At 33.9% G+C, this 18,734-nt stretch overlaps 1 protein-coding gene and 1 pseudogene across 1 annotated transcript; one reads left to right on the forward strand and one right to left on the reverse strand.

The window, feature by feature from the left end:
- The first annotated feature begins 5,396 nt into the window (after positions 1–5,396).
- Positions 5,397–7,034, forward strand: LOC139994799 (very long chain fatty acid elongase 6-like; annotated as a pseudogene).
- Positions 7,035–16,517: 9,483 nt separating this feature from the next.
- On the reverse strand, positions 16,518–17,267 carry LOC139994986 (uncharacterized). The gene has a single exon (XM_072018086.1). The coding sequence runs from the start codon at positions 17,265–17,267 to the stop codon at positions 16,518–16,520; it is 750 nt and encodes a 249-aa protein (XP_071874187.1).
- Positions 17,268–18,734: the final 1,467 nt, after the last annotated feature.

An 18,734-nucleotide genomic window follows, 5' to 3' on the forward strand; every position in this document is an offset into this window, starting at 1 on the left:
AAGCCTCGTAGCATAACATCATTCAAAAATAATCTTTTCTTAGTCATTTAATGTTTACTGCAGCGACGTGCTGCGTTCATTTGACCTCAACACGGTCGCAAATAAGAATGTTATTGCATTCGCAGATGTTTTGTTAATACGTATGAAACATGATAAAGTCTCTACTATAAATATTCAGCTTCAAGATCTTTTTAATAAAACATAAAATTTGTTATATAATGGAAATTCATAGCATTTTTATTACTCTCCTTTTTACATATTTCATATTACATATGCATTCATTTTTCATATGCATATTTAACTGATTGGCGTTCAGAATATGACCTTGACAACTGAGTAGTATCGTATTAATACCATATTCTATCCAAGAGGTATGTATATGACTTTATTCTTTTTTATTAAATGTTTATTAAATGATTTTATTTAGATTAATTGAATCATTAAATCCGTACAACACAGCGAATGTCTGATTTATTTCTATATTCTCGAATCTCTTAAGGAACAGAACATAGTGTGCATTAGATCAAACCAAGAAATGTTGAAGCATTAAGATCCTGCTGATAACTTAAAATTTATTGCAACTAACTCCCACACTCTGGCCAGATACAAAATCGCAAACAAACATGATACTATTAAACGAGTGAGTAAAATTAGTTACAGGTTTGCGGAGAATCTAAATCACGTACTACAATATGTATATGCAGGGTTATTGTGCTCGTGAGGACATATTCGAATGACAATAGCATAACATGTACACTTACTAATACGACTATATGTAGCGTGTCATTTATGAAATGTTGCTAAAAGTATAACACAATAAGGAGAAGACGATCTTTGAAAAAGCGAGCCACGCGTTTTCGCCCGACGATTTCATGTCTGTGCGCGTTTCTGAATCTTCGAAGCAAGTGTCACGTCGGAGACACAAGAAATCACGAAATCGCTAGATCGCCGATAATCTCCTCGCGTCAGTTCGAATGTTTCACGAATAAGAAATTGAACTTCGTATATGATAATGGATTTTATTATATAAATCCAACAGAGTGACGGTTCAAAGTGTTACAACAGAATAATGTGTCAAGCGCAAATTTAGGAGGGTTTTTATATTGAGGTTTTAGTGCCTTTGGTGGGGTTATCGTCGGGTGTGTATCAGAGGCGGCTATTTCGTTACTGTCTGGTTATTGTTTCGATGGTTGTGGTATGCAGAATGTTTCGTTTACCTGATTACTATGCGGGTGATCTTCTTGAGCGTGATACAAACAAACGCATCCAGTTTTGTTCTCACACGTAATTGTTTTTTTTAATAATTCATATTTTGAATTCTGCCTACCTGACATTTAACTACAATGTATTTTCTTTTTTTTTTGTTCTTTTTTGTTTTTTTTGTTTAATTTTCATTTTTATATTAAACATTTTCTTCTACGACGTACTTTAAAATTTGTTACTGGTCACTTTCCAAAAATTGTACCGGTATTATCCGATTTTGTATCTCTGTGTTGTGAATATATTGAACGTAAGAATAAGAGACAAGGGAAGCAGTTGAGATAAGACAAGACATTAAGGAGGGACTAAGATTTTATACGGCTTATCATATTTCAAACTACTAAAAAAGGTTTTTTAAGTACGAACATACATATAAAAATGTAACGAGAAAAACATTTGCAACGAGAGTTTGTTTTATAAGCTTTAAGTTTTACATTAATAAACTACTTAATAAATACAACATATTTGTATAATATAAAATATTGGAATATTGGAATATAAGTATGAAATAAATAATAGAAATCGCTACATAATCTGTCAATGATTAATGTTGATTTGCATAAGGCGATTTAAGGATATGGGTCTTTCATTTTAGCATAGCTTTGAAAGATATTTTATATAAAAGCAATTTTAAAATGTTCCAACGTTTTTCTGAGCAGGCTCTAATTTTCGAGATAATAGTTATTTTAGAACAAGGCTGATGTAAAACATAAACACTTTGTTGTTAATAGCGATATGTGTATATCGATAAGAACTAATATCTGGGATATATTTGAATATGTCAAAAAGCCTTCTAGATTAACGAGTAAAGTACAATTTAGAAGCTTTGAATTGCAAGGTCAAACAAGTTTATATTTCAATTTATTCCGAAGTTTCTTTTGATTATTTATTATATTTATTTTAATTGTACGATAGAAGGTAATGAAAAGAAATGTCCATAAACATGTAATACTGTTTGAATCTCACAAAGACAATCTTTAAGATTGTACTTTTAATTCCTAATCTGTCCAAGCTGAGAAATCGAATTCATTTATTCGAATTCGTTTCAAAATTATACAATATTTTGTAACAGTTAAATAATGGTCATATGTCTTGTTTTAATTATAGTACAAGTTGTTTATTAACATGAAAACTGTCTCCTTGAGCAACGCTACAAAAGTTTTAATGGCTTTTTTAGTGTGCTCATCCTGACTTTTAGCGCATTATATCATGCAGTAAAGAAATATCGGCTGGTGTCCCATATCACATTACTGAATCCTAATGAGCTGCTATACCAATTGCTTGTATGATTGAAATAATGCTGCGGTCGAAAAATTGGTTCAAAGTCATCAATATCTAGTTGAAAATCTTTGATTGCGAGATTGTTGCGATCTAACGATCGCAAACGTGTTCTTATCACCTCAAGTTAATGAGTACTTATATGCTTATCGCATAATTTATTGTCGTGTAAAATTTACAAGTCATCATATTTGATCGATTTATTAAATATCGGAAAAAGAATTTTCTGGAACACATAATTAGCATATTTATGAATATGAATATGTTATACATCGTTTATTTATACGGAATAATATGAGAGATATTTTACACGCTTCGTTTTTATGTTTTGTAATTTTTCAAAATATTGTTGCATTATAAGTTTCTCTGAACTGTAGGAATAATAAAAAGTATAAATAAAATTTGGTCAAAAAGGAGCTATTTAAGTAACTGTTGAAACATTTCTTTTGCGACGTATATGCGTATATATTTTATACTTCAGCTTTAAATCCTTGTGCGTCTGTTTTCATGTATAGGTTGAGACGGTTCGTAAAATAAGTGTTTCATACATTAAATTTGAAAAAATTTATGTTAAGATATTTGATAAATTAACGATTTTTCGACATACATAGAATAAGACTTTTTTAGGGAATACCCAGATGGATCGCTCAATATACAAAGAAATATATGGACCCATTAAAAAAAATTTACGATGATGAAATCTTACAAAAAAAATGATTCTCAGAGAAAATTTTATATGACATTTTATATTGCATGTGTCATGGAACTTGGATATTATTATGTTTTAAATTATTATTATTTGGAAAAATAATATAACTTTATCCTGTAGAGTGTTATCATACGACCATTAATTACAGAGATTTTTAGGTGTTTCCATTTAAATACCTCACCTTATATACAAAAGATATCCGCTTCCATCTTTTCTATTTCAATAATCAAAAACGTCCAAATTTTTTATGTACTGATGATTTTCTGTCTTGCATGAATAATATTGTTATTCGTATTGTTACAGAATCTAAACGAAATTTCTTCACTCTGTCACCAGTGGTTTACGACATCTCCAAACACTTCCTATACATACAACTTCCAAAACGATGTTCCTTTGTCGTTGTTTGGTGTCTAAATCTGATTCTGTGCTAGGTAATCTCTACTGACGAGTTTAGATAGTAAACCAGAACAGAATGTCTCTCGCATTTACTTCAACAACCCAAAAATTAGTACCAATGTCGCTACCTGTTAGTTTTGTGTTAGACCTGCAATGGGTCCAAATTATTGCCTTGATATATATACATATGTTTGAAACTGTACTGAAATCCGTGCTATTAATATATAACTACTTTGAGTCTTGTCCGTAAAAAATATATATAGAATTGTGCCCGAAGTATGTATGTGCTCGACATTTTGCTCCTGGAGTGAGCTCTTTGCGTACATATATAGGATGTCAATAAAAGTTGATGCCGCACTTCACGAGCATATAGTACTTATCAAAAGAACCAAAAAGTTCTTAATAAATATAGATCCAAAACCTTTAGTTTCGATGTTAGAGGAAGTCATTGTATCAGCTCACTCAACGAACCAACTGGTACACTATGAACTGTGCTTTTATGCATCAAATACCCCTAATAAGTAATATTCTTTAGACCCATGTACATTAAGACGTTTTTGCTGGTTTTAGCGAGTACTCGTACGCGCTTCTCAAATTTGGTACCAACTTTTTTAAGCATCCTCTATATACATGTCTGAAATGAAAGGACATCGGGGTCCTTCTTTTGTAATGTTTTGGAAGGTTCCCAATACTTTAGTCCAGACACTTTATTATAGCTGTATTTAAATAATAAAACTGAGAAATAGTTGTTTATGATTTAATTCCGAAATTAATGACAGTGAACTTAGGCTCTAAGTGACATAATGGGTTGCTGAACGTAGCCACGGTCACGGGAGGGGCGTGTACCTAACAGCGGTATAGATTAATCAAATAGCTCTCCTTAAAAATAAAGATTGATCCGAGGGTTACAGAGAGGTACGGACAGGGGTATATAGGGGCAGTTACCGTTGTCCGTGGATTCGTTATCGAACTTAAATTCATTGTCATCGACTTCTAGATTATTCAATCGCCGCCATTACTTGTTAAATTCTGTAATAATCACGTTTGTATCAATAACTATCATCGATAGTACATAACAGCGATGGCCAATTCACGTGAAGATTCATTATTCGCCCCTAACTCCAATGATAACGCGACATATAAATACATAATACAACATAATATATGAATATGAAACAAAAGTATAAGTATTTATGACACATGAATAACAATCACCGCATCATAATGAAAATATAGTGATTTAATTGATGTAACTTATGTAACAAACATTAAACATTAACAACGTAATGAATTCTGATCAAAAACGATGCTCATAAAAATAAAGCAACTTTGCAAATGCAGAATAAACGTCTATATCGTATAATTGTAAGAAAACATTCAATGCTGTGTTTAAATACTTCTAACATTTTGTAAGGAAACAGATAAATGTTTTACGTCACTTCATTTCACAAAAACTTTTAACTTTTATTTCATAAACAGTAGAACATATATTTCGAATATTATTTTCTAATATGGTTGAAATTATAAGTTTTGGTCTCCTTAAATTTGAAATGATACGAATAATTTACAATAAAATTTAGTACTACATTGTAATTAAATGCGATAGATAAAAATGATTAATTTATTAGTTTGTATTGTCTTATTACTTTGTTCTGAACATTTTACACTGTTTTTAATTCATTATTTATTAAATATTTCAATTTCCATAGTTTTAAAAGAAAATGTTAACAGTTCTTCTTCTTACATTTTAGTCAATTGACAACGTGAGCGAAAGACTGTGTATTTTCTTTAATTGTTTTGCGATCAGTGGATGTGAAAAAAATATTTTACGATGAATAAAGAGGATTCTCTGCAGATCATTGAACCTACCTACTCGCATGTCTTCAACTTCGAAAAAACATACTTCTATCCAAACACTCAAAAATGGCTGCAGAAAAATTTTCAGTACTGCTACTACTGCTGTATTATTTACGTGATCCTAATTTTTGGCGGGAAGTATTACATGTCGAGCAGACCAAAGTTTGATTTGAAGGGTCCGCTTGCATTATGGAGTGGATTGCTTGAAGTATTCTCCATTATTGGATTTTGTAGAACAGCACCAGGAATGTTCTCTACATTGAGACACCATGGCTTTTACCATAGTATTTGCATACCTAGGTAATGCTACTTTCATATTTTACCTTTGAATATATTTTCAGGTGAATGGCGATTTTAAAAAATAATGATTAATGAAACGCTATTAATTTAATGAATTGTTATATGAAATAATTTCTTATGCTTGGTATTTAGAGAACATTGATATGTGGAAAGCGTTAGTGAAATAGGTAATATATTTTTAATAGTTGTTTACGATATTATTCATATAATAATTCTCTAAAAAGATTTCACGTATAAATTTCTTTCTGAAATTTGAGTTCCATCGGTTGATATAATCAGTTATGTCTACCAATTCGCAAAATATCGACCTATACTATACACATTGGATGATTATATTTCCAAATCAAAATAACAAAGTTCTTATTGTTTCATTGTATGGAACATAATACATGGCTTTGATTTACATGTCATATTCACAAAATGAATCGATATTTCAAATATGTTAATTTGTGATATACAATAAGAATGGAATTATTTTCTTTTCAGCAACCTTTTGCAAGATCATGTTTCCGGCTTTTGGACATGGGTATTTATCTTATCAAAGATCCCAGAATTTGGCGATACGATTTTCATTGTGTTACGAAAGCAACCATTAATATTTCTACATTTTTACCATCATTTAACTGTTGTTCTTTACTCTTGGCTCGCATATGCGGAGACTACAGTAGCCACAAGATGGTATGCCGTAATGAACTACTTTGTTCATTCCTGGATGTATTCTTATCATACTTTGAAAGCAATGCGATACAAATTACCAAAAGGCTTTGCCATAATAATTACTACGATTAGTACGAGCTGGTACAAATGGTGATTGGTTGCATTGTAACTATCGCGGCTTACTATTATCGAGAAATTAATGAACTTGAATGCTACACTACGCGTAAAAATTTTATACTTGGTTTCGCCATCTATTTCAGTTATTTAATCCTATTTGGAAAATTCTTCTTCAAGGCTTATCTTTCCGACAAAGGGAAAAACAAAGTCGGAGAGAACGTTCACGTCAATGGAAGAAAGGAATGTTATAAACCAAAGACTAGCTGAAGTATATCGACGTTTTTGAAATCTTTTTCTATAAACGCTTTCTGATAACATTTCGTGAGAACACTTACAACGTGTTTCAGAAGTCTGTATTAGTTCAAAACGATACAAATTGGTTCTAACATAATACCCGTGATAAGATATTTATATATTGTAAAACATTTAGTGTTTTTGATGTTAAGGTATGGGATATGAAGGTTTTCAAAAAAGTTACTCGTGAAAAAGTTAGAATAAATGAAAGATCAAGAGTGAAATTTCGTTAGGCATATCTTTGAAATATTTTTAAGGAATATGTTAATAAGAGAAAAGGATTTACAACAAATTCTAAAAAGAACTTTTTGTAATGTACGTTTCGATTTGTGATTTTAGTTGTATTCTTGTTTGCCGAATTCAATTGTGTAATAAATTTATGTTTATCATTCAAGATATTTTAATGACAAACAATTTAATATTCAGTAACATGCATAGTCGATAATAGATGACTTCATGGAAGATTTCACTTAAGAGATATCCTGATTGTATTGTTCAGCAATATGTAGGACATGGAAATGTCTGGTTACGAAAATATATGATGGTGAATGGAAATATTCATTGTAGAAAAAGCTTTCGTTAACTAAAGAACAAACTGACGGTGTATATGTATGTGATGTGATCCTGATTCATGTCCATGCAAGGAAAAAAAAATTAATAAAAGGAAAACGGAGGTTTATATTTGCGACTTCTCTTTATTATTGCTTTCACGATGCGTACAAATTTTCAAAATGCAAACAATCTTACAAAATTATTTATATATTTTGTTCATTTTTGAACAATTTTTTCGTATAATTTGTTGCTGGACAATTTTTTTTTTTTTTTGTCTATTCTTACATACTAGCAATGAATACAAGTAAGTGGAATCACCTAAACTTCTTCGTTATTGTTATATAAAAGAACTTCATAGGACAAAGTTATATTTACTTATAGAATCATCCCCTACTCGGTTGTCCTACCCTACCTGATATACCTTTTAAACATATATGTTTGTATGTGTATTATTTGATATATCTTTCATCTTTAAGATTATCCACGCATAATAGATAACAGGCGTTGTTGCATCGGGCTATGAGAAACAAATAATTTGGATACAGATCCTTGTTTATGTACCTGATATACTTATTTCATTTTCTATCCTCACTGACGATGATACTAAACGCCAATATTCAAGGATTCAGGATACAATATTTTGTGTGTAAACGCCACTACTTATGGCGGAAAATTAAATAAGATTAATCGCGCGATTAAGTTTCAATATTTTTGATCACTATTTGCTGTGTAGACTCAAAGCAACTTTGGTTTTGAGTTAGGATGCATTTAGACTAAGCAAGCTGTTATGAATGCAGAACATCTTCCACCTACACTTGTTCAATACTATGAAACGGTGGCAGAAATACCTTTATTTTAAAACATTTATCTGAGCAATCACACAGAGTCGCGATTGCGCTGCGATATTATTTTCGATAATGTATTCACTAATCATGCAACAATAGCGTAATCTATCTTTTCCTACTCTTTACAGGCAAGTAACTGAAGCATTAAAGGTCCTCGCACATAATGTGCCATGTTTGCTACATAGCGGTCAATTTTATCTGTCGTTTTATGAATTGAAATACATATTTTTGTCACCAATATCATTTCGTATACTTTAAATAATTATTTTATACGAATCTTCTAAGTAATTTTTTCTCAAAATTGATTCGTTGGGAATATTTTGATTCGTATATTTTCTTCAAAAAATTTACTAATACCACGATATCTAAACACCACTGTGGAACATTGGCAGTCACTATGGATTTGCACAAATCAGTATAAAAACGTGTTATCATATGAATCTTCCGATTTTGTTGAATGTTTGTAAGAAAGATTTTTAATTTTTTTTAATTAACTAACTACGTAGTTTTATAGAGACGAGTTTGCAGAGATGTGATCAAACATTTTCCTGGCGTCGCGGTTTCTCGCAAACAATTTTTTATTATAATTTCAAGCGCAATTGAAGCTATATGAAGACCATGTATGGAAGTATGAAAAGAATATTGAATATTGTTTAGTGCAGCAAATTCACCTATCACGCTACAGCTGCCGCTCCCCATTTCGTAAATCGTACAAAAATATTAATATTATTTTCTTGGAAAATATAACTCTTATATATCTTTTAGAAAATTGTAGAAAAGAATTCTATCGTAATACTTTACAACACAATTACCCACGTTTCTTAATCTGTACATCCTATTCGATATTTTTTTCTGTCGCAATGAATTTCTATGCATTCTCTTTGTTTCCCGTTGACTGAGGAAATCTAACTCCAAATTGTTACCGTTGTCTTGAGCCTATGTTCTGTATCCACTTGAAAGCATACAAAATTTGTTACAACAGCCCAAGAATATTATTTAAAAATCTTATTTAAAAATCTCCTGGGATCTTGACAAATATTTCATAATATTAGACAGGGACAGAGAGATCTCGTTGATCTATTCATGCTCGTCACTAATTAGACGACGAGGCATTTGGCTAAAAACCTGTAAGACTTCCTTTTAAGTAAGCCCCATACTTGCGAGGTACCCCCTCGTAGGAATTTATAACTAAAATTTATTTTAAAATTAATTTTAATTTAACTTTTTCCTTTGCATGTTACCACTACTCGTCCTTACTTTGCGAGATCTTTGCAAAAATCTGTCGGTACCACCACTACAATGAATGATACATATAACTGTGTGTCTGTAGCACCGTATATGATCGTATTGTTTGTCAACTACTTTGCTGTGACCGAATTTAGAAAGCTAATGCAAACCTAACTCACATCTTCCGTTTATATGGAATATGTAAACAAAGACTGGGCGAACTTGGGTATTCCAAGGATCCTTCGAATTATAGCCGCTTGCAGAACTGCGTAATAAAAATTATTATCATTAATGGTATGAGTTAGGTTTAGAATAATCTAAGTCTCTTAAATCCGGCCCCCGTGAGCAGGCTGGCCAGGTTTGTGGAATAAATAATGACATAATTACAGTTTATATTAAGCCTTATATTTTATTGTTATTATTTCAAGTTAAATACATTTCAGCCAATATTAGCAATGATTCTTATAGTCTCGAATGCACAGTTGTAAATAATTAATTATTGTTAGATGCGGAAAGTATAGTTCAAACACAAAAACATCAATGTTTAATGGATGTAAATAAATAAATCGCCAAGCAATACGCCGAACAAAGCGGCGAACGTGTCAGCTATGCTTGCGACTGTGTTAGAGATATACATGTAGTGTTATTGACAGTTTTTTGCGAATATTTCGGGAACTGTAACCAAGCGGCGATAAATTGCTAAGGATGAAGTTATTGAAAATGTTGATTTCTACAGCATATCATGGAAATTCAAGTTGTCGGCAACTTCTTAAATAATTTATTATTTAAAATTTTATTCTCATTTTTATTCATTATTCATTAATTTTTTCTTCAAAAAGAACATCTTTCGTCCGTTTTTTTTTTTCAATAATTATGTTCGATACATTATTGGGAAACTTTTTATTCGTCTTTATAGAACCCACCATCTTATCGTATGCTTATGTAGAGGACAACCCTTAAGAAATGCCGCATGATATTTCCAGGGTTGAAATTACTTTAATTACCGCACCAGAACGAGAGAAGAGGGGAGGTTTTTAGTGGGGTATGGCGCTACCACCTTGCCGAATCCAACATAACTCAGAGGCGCGAGCCTCTATGCCTAATGCATTTGCCCCTCCTCGCGCGCGCAACAAGAGGGCAGCATATACATATATCCATAGATTCGAACTATCTTCGTCGGTCGTGGATGTTTCCTGATTTTCAATTTATTCATAGCAGCATAAAAACAACTTTGTTTAAAAGACTATTACATTGGATTCAATCATATAAAACTTTTGATTTTTATTGAATAATTCTTCTATTCGTTATATGTATATTTACATATGTTCTATATGTTATTTTATATATATATATACATAATTTGGTTACTATGATATACTTAATATATACACATACTGTACTATATATTATACACATATTATATATGCATATATTCTATACGTTATATATATTAATTGAGATTTTTATTTGCATTAAATTTGAAAATCAGTAAACTAAGTAGTAGTAAAAGATCATGGTAAGCAATTAAGATCATATTCGCAATGTAAAATATTGTACAATTATTACATAGTTTGAATATATTTTGCATTTACATATTCTGTGCACTTTGATATATAATATTTATATAAAAATCAGCAGCGTAATAGTGACAATTTTCAAGGTGTAAAGTCGTTGATGTATTGTAGTAAAATTGAAATATAATCGGCGCAGAGACACTTGCGCAGCGTACAGGATTCGCCCCTTATAGTCCAGAAGCATAGCCAATCAACAAGCAATACGAATCTGCCTTTATTAGGGCATTGTTCAATTTTCTTTCATATTCGAGACACGGTAGTGTGAAGGTGCTACGAAGTAGTTGCCTACGTTTGAACGTTACAATTTTTGTGTTTAGCAAGTATTTGAGCGATTAGTAAAAAGTGCTAGATGCTAGATAAAATATAAAATCTCGTTATTCAAAAGTCGACTTGTAAATTTTTTATAAAAAGGATTCATTCAGGGTAAATACTTTATACTTGCAAATTTTAAGAAATACAAACTTTCTGTGAATTATTTTAATCTAATAACTTTGTTCTGTCTCTAGGACGGGTCATACGGCAACCAAATAGATTATTCCACATGTGGAAGTAAGTCATAGAAACCAATACAGTTTTCTTATTTATTTTTCTTTTTCCTTATTTTTATTATATTTTTCGTCTCTAATGTACTATTTACATTTATACATTTATATTAACGTAAGAGTGATGTTATACATATTTATGTTTTAGTTTTAATTAAATATATTGAGTATAGTTTTGCATATAGATGTTAGTTCGTTCTTTCTATTTTATTTTCTCTCGCTAAAAAATGTTTTCATCAGAGATGATGCTTATTCAGAACCAAAAATAAAGTCAGTCATCGATAATGGTTACTAATCACAGAACTTAACGTATAAATATTTGTATAATTGAATATTATGTTCATATAAAATATTTATGTTTTTGTTACTATTAATTATTCTTTGAATCTCGTATTGTATTTATCTGATAGATAGTAATTTTTTACGTAATTTGTTTAAGAATTCTCCCCTGATGCACTTCGTCATACACAAAGAAGCTAATTCCACTAACACAATTCTTCATAAATTTTTTTCCATGCTATAATGGTAAGTTTTTTCCCTACTTCTTTTTGATTACCTACTATTGCTGTATTATTTGCAATAATGTCCGTATTTTAATCGTAAAATGCACTGTTCCATTTAAAAAAAAGTGATACAGTATATTCATTCGTTATTTTTTCTATTTATCAACCAAAAATTATGAATAGAAAGAAACATGCCTAAGTTCTCAGATTCTGTTGCAAGTCATTATAATTAAATATGGACATGATTTGAATAATGTACCGAATCTGATGTCTAAAAAATCGTCTAAAACTTTCAATTTTTATATGTATTTTATATGTAGATATTCTATTATACATAGAAACTTAGTCTCAATATTTAACTAATGGCGAAACAGTAAGCGGTAGAATATCTCACGTGATATTGATGTTATCACAAAAAGTTTCAACCAAAAATTATTTAGTTCGAAAGAAGACATCACATACGGTGCAAATTACTTTTTTTCCATTTCAACTTCATCTTTGCTAATGGAGTCATTTTTTTTTTTTTTTTTTTTTTTAATACATACATCGATCTATGTTTGTATTCCTTATGAAAAAATTAAAAAGAACTATTCATCAGATGTCTTTACTTGAATTCGTCATATGAAAGCCAGGTAAAGGCGCGCAACGGTTCTCTTGTGTTTACGTTGTCCTTGTCTTTCGTTTGTTTCAACGTAAATATAATACCGCTTCGTGTCCTATGTTTACCTTTCATACGACAAATTAAACGTATGAAATAATCTAGATTTACAGTTTTTCGACATAAATAGGATAATACTTTTTTATATGATATGAAACGTTACGATATCGGTTACACCACTGTTGTTTACAAAGCACGAGTTTTGACCGATTGGTAGGTTTGGTAGATAAAAAAGAGTAATAATAACAACTAAGAACCGATTTAAACAGGTCATATTGTAGGATGTCAGCATACTTTCCGCGGTGAACGTATGTATATATTGTTCATATATATTGTTTTAATATAGTTATTAACTATCTTATTGTTATGTATATTTATATTGTAGTATAAGAATGTAGCCAAAAAATCCGCCTGTTTTAAACCCCTTCCTTTAATGTATGTAGTTAGCTTTTTGTAGACATGAACGCACAAAAGGATGGATGTTAACATTATTTCGTTTAACGGAATCATTGAACAACACAAACTATTCATTTTCATATTATTTTGCGAGATACGAAGGCACAGTTTCGTTTTTAACGTGAACTACGACGGTTAACTGAAATGAAAGAGAAAAGAAATGAAAATTCAATTCATTACCTACAAAATTTCTTATTTATTTTTCGACATAATTGCTATTTGTATCAATCTATATTTGGCAACGCGTGATAAGTTTCTTTATTCTATCAGTGAAGAATTCTGCTGGATACTTCTGGTAAACTATTGATAAATAATTTCACTGCTCACTTAACTTCATTTTCATATTTGAAATGAGTTCCACCTCCATCTATCTCGTTATTTCTCATTTATAATTTGTGTAAAATGAAACTAAATCGTCACCGCGATGTGTGTATTATCGTCTGCTTATACTCTAACTCACACTTGCCGAGTGATCGCGGCTGCGTCTGCACGCTGCTTGAACAGAAAGCACATCAAAATCAGCTTCGCACTTAATGTTTAAATAGCTTTGTATCGATATGATTCACGTAATTCGCGCCAATTTTTCTGAATGCAAAAACATTTTAGACATTTTAGATACCGTCTGTCAACCGTTTCTTACCACCGAGCCTCCTTTTTTGCTTTATATTTCGAAGTCGTGAAGCCATGCGTTTTTGTACGTAAACCACGCACTCATTTTTTATAACAGGGCAATCATCACTGTACGAATTTATCTTCAAAATACCTGCAAAAGTTTTTGAATCACCGTCGCCGATATAATTTTTATATTTTACTCCAACTATTTCGTCAGATCTTAAAAACATTTCTGTGATAGAATCCACCTCCATCTTCCCAACTGAACCTTGGTGATTTGAGGAGTATGATTCTGCGTGAGTTTTGTACCATTTTTCAAATTCGTCGTCATCTAGTGATTTCTTGTTTAAAATGCAGCTGTGGCAGTATGCACTTTTTACGATAAGGTCGATTACTTTACCACTATAGTGTAGAATGATAGTTATTACACCGTATAATGAATTAAAGCCACGTTTTTTCCAGGTTGCATCGCCAGACACTTTCAAATGATTTTCAATGTTCCCGTTTTCTGCATTCTCTTCTCGCTCCTGTTTGACAGCTTTCTGAGTGACTGTATTGAAAGTCGGAGTGGCGAGCGCTCGCATATCGGCTCGACGCTCGTCTACTTTCGGCTTTATATTCTTAGAAATATTTAGAATTGGCCTCTGTCACTTTGTAAACATATTCTTAGATAGTTTATCTATCGATTTAAGCAATTAAAAAAAAAACGATTTTTTTTGACATTTTAATTCAGGACACTCCTTTATGCCCCAGCATATGGCATCTGAAACATCTTATAATGTTCGGAAGGACTCTCGCTATCCTCGCTCCTTAGTTGCGATGGGATGAATATTTTTTATCTCTAACGTTTTCCTGTTCGTTAGAGGAGCGATCTGCATCCCCTGCCGCATCGCCTTTTTCAAATTTTCTGCGACCTCATCCGTAGTTACCTTATTATTTAATTCCAAAAGTATATGCCCTGCCCTGGTCTTCCTTACTCCCGTTCTTTCTTTGAGGGCATTTTTGGCATCGACAACCTCCCTATAGGAGTCTATCCAGTTGGTATCCTGTTCACTTTGACCAAGATAGCTTCGCTTCTTCTCCTCATTATCCTTTCTCTCCTCTCCTCTAATATACCTTTTCTGTCGTACGTATCCGTTTGACTTCTCAGTCTATTTCGTCTGTTTAAGAGCGTCCATTCGCTCTCGCTATCCCCACTCTTCTCTTTTGTACTACATGCTTCCGCGTACGTCAGCTCCTCTTGTCTAGGCTTTCGTCTATAGCTCGCTTTCCTCTCATCTAGCAGAGATATACCCTTTTTCTTCGCCGATTGCTATACCTCGGTCTGGCTCGTTACGGAAACGCCTCTACTCCTTGCCTCCTCCTGCTCCTTAGGAGTCATTTGGGTGACCACCGTTTTCTTATCATGTCGCCTTCTATTCATTTCCGCGTTATTATCGATCTACTGTCTGACCCTCCTGATTTCTCTCATATTTTCTGTGTTTAATTTCTCCAACGTTGGGTCCCCCTTGCTCGTACCAATGATCCTTCTCATCATCCTCTCCATATTTAGCGAAAGTATCTCCAAACTTTTCATCAGCTCCTTCACATTCCGAAGGCCTAGTGTTGGAGCTCTACTTTTGTCCGCAGAGGACTCTTCCTCCATACCTCCATCATCGCTTTTTCTCACGCCTAAACCTTTCTTCTTTACGAACATCTTTTCTTCCTCTTTTACTCTTCTCCCTCTTCTTGTTCTATTCGTATCCGGTGTCAAGTAGCTACTCTGATCCGTCAATTCCGCTTGGGAATCGACTTCCATTTCGTTATCCTAACCCGTCCTTTCCTTCCTTATCGGACTCCTTTCCCGTCTTCGTCCCGGTTTAAACGGCTCCGACTTCCTCGTAATACCTTTCTTAACGATCGGTATTATCGATATTTCGTCCAGTCTCTTCTCCATATCGCTCTCACCAAGCGATTGATCTCCGGTCGCTTTTACCGAACGAGAGAAGGCCCTGGGACCGACTTTGGAATCGAATCGATGTAAAAGTTATTAATTTTTCCACTATTATTTTCTATTTGTTTTCCAATAACTCCCTTAACTTCCCCTGTATTAGCGTCGATGTGCTTTCGTATGCGTATGTGTTCTTTATAAACAGCTTTTCACTACATTTCTCCGCTCCTTCATTCTCTATTCAGCCCCCTTTGGATCAATTTACTTTAGTACATATAGTACTTTAAGTTCGTTGAATTCGTTCCGTTGCCTAATAAATATTATTAAGCGATTCATTACAATGTAATCAATATTTATTATTATTAATGTTATTGTTCACCTTCTCGCTGCCTTCGTATGCCTTCTCGCTGGCATCGCAGAAGCCATGCATTTCGGTCTCCGTTGCGGATTCAATTATCGCCTTGCGTTGGAATGTGATATTGTTTAAGAGTGCTAATTGGGGATAATACCTGTTCCATTCTGAATGTAAATCTGTGGGAAGCGACTCATCCTAATCGACCTTCAATGCCCAGACTCTTTGAAGTAACATTTTTGCTCGAACGATCACTGGCGCGAGTAGTCCTAAAGGATCATAGATTCTAGCAATTACGGAGCTGATCGATCGCTTCGTGACGCGAGAAATGTTAGCTCTGGTGTCGATCGAGTAAAGGATTGAATCATCGGAGGAATTCCAATAAATCCCAAGCGGTTTTAAAGGTTGAGACTGAGTTGTAGATTTTGGTTTATATCATGGTCAGATAGTCCGTTGAGTAGTTCCTGGTTGTTGGATGCCCATTTTCGTATTTTTAGACCGGCCAGCTGGAGAAATTCGATAAGTTCTGTTCGGATTGACAGCGCCTCGCATATCGTGTCAGCGCCGGTAAGTGCGTCGTCGACGTAAAAATCTCGTTGCAATACTGATGAAGCTCGCGGAAATCGGTGTCCTTCGTCGTCTGCTAATTGTTTGAGACATCGGATAGCCAGATAGGGTGCAGCTGACAGCCCAAATGTAACGGTGTTGATTTGGTAAGTTTCGACTTCGCCGTTTGAGTTGCGCCACAAAATTTTTTGATACGTTCGATCTTCCGGACGCACGAGGAATTGTCGATACATTTTCTCGACATCGCCTGTGAGAACGTACTGATGAGAGCGGAATCTCAAGAGGATATTCAATAAGTCCTCGTGCAATTTCGGTCCTGTATAAAGGGTGTCGTTTAAAGAAACTCCGGTAGTGCTCGGTGCAGATCCGTCAAACACAACGCGAAGCTTTGTAGATGTGTTCGAGTCCTTGATTACGCCATGATGTGGCAGATAGTATTCGTTAGCTGATTGGTGATGTGATGTGACTTTAGTCATGTGACCCAATTCCAAATATTCCTGAATGACCGCCCGATACGCTGTTTCGAATTGTTGATCTCGTTGGAATTGGCGATGAAGAGAGGGTAGTCGTTTCATCGCCATTGTTTTAGATGATCCGAGTGAAGGAAGTTTTTCGTTAAAGAGGAGTGCGACGATGTATCGCCTTTCGCTGGTGCGTTGGACGTGATTTTGGAAATGTTCCTCGCATCGTCGATCCGCCTCTGATATGTGTTTTATTCGTGGTCCCTCGTCGAGTTCCCAAAAGCGAGTGAGGTCATGAAAAGGGTCATGAAAGACCCTTGCGGTCAATGGGAAGAGTGGGCTCCCTCCGATGACATATCCGAATTGTGTTTTTTGTTGGCGCAGATCGGGACCTGTTGGTGGATTAAGGTTGATTTGACCAAAACATAATGACGCAACTGTGGGCCCTGAGCTCAACAAGATATCGATCGGGGCTGGTAAATGAAATGTTGGACCGGCTAGCTACATGGATATTCCTAGGTATCGGAATTGTTGATCGGTCTATGGGTTGATCAGGGATGGATGTCGAAATTGTTGGTATGATCAGAAATGTCAATGTGCGTTGGTAGGTTTTGCTAGTGGATGTGATCGTGTCTGTAATAAAGCGATTTGAAGTCCTTAACAAGGTATCAAGGGTTTTGCTACGATAGTGAGAGGAATAAGCTTCGTTGGTAATTGGTTAATTTTCGAGGCTAGTGGGTGAGGAAGGGGCTAATTGTCCCTGAGAGAAAGTGGCGAGTAGAAAGCGTCATACGTGACAAAACGAACTTTCCCGAATCTTCCCGTAGTAAACAATAAACTGTTAGAAACGAATTACCAGAGAGATGTTTGTTCGATCTGAAGGATCTTAGCTGGAATTTGCTAAGATTTACGATGGGTCCTTGAGGCTATTGAGGGTACGCCGTGAGGATGTGCGGACAACTGGTTGCCAGCCTGCCCACGGTGTGTGGCCTAGTTTAGGTAGAGAGTCGCCAGACGTAACAATAACGTTTGTACAGAATCTGCCGCGAAGCGAAATGAAGTTATAAATTCGCGATATTGAGAAGTGGAGAGAAGCCGTTTTTTTCGATATCTGGTAAGAGACGTGGTGTGTAACTGCAGAAACTTGGAGATTTAGAAAAAGGTTACTTACGGGGTTGCACTTTTGAGGTACCGGGGCTTAATCCGCTTGGACTGGAAAAAGTCTTATAGTCGAGTCGCATGATGGAAAAGAAAATCTGTTGCATGCACGGTGGACATAGAAAACAGACTTGATGAAACTAGACAAGAGATGATAAATTGATAATTTATTATCGCATAATTTGGATCTCCAACACTCCTTATCATTGAGTGATTCAAATGAATGCTACAGGGTATTTTAAATTGTGTATTATTTATCATGCAATTGAATATGCGAACTTGAAGCTTTGTGGAAATATGACATTTCTCAATTTTGAAAAGTATACAAAATTGAATACCCAAATAGTTATCAGCTGAAAACGCTCTTTAGCGAATAAAACGGTATTTTATTTGATCTTCATCTCTACAAATTTTGCACCTTGCACAGTA

This window comes from Bombus fervidus, chromosome 15 (assembly GCF_041682495.2).
Source record: "Bombus fervidus isolate BK054 chromosome 15, iyBomFerv1, whole genome shotgun sequence".
NCBI lineage: Eukaryota > Metazoa > Arthropoda > Insecta > Hymenoptera > Apidae > Bombus > Bombus fervidus.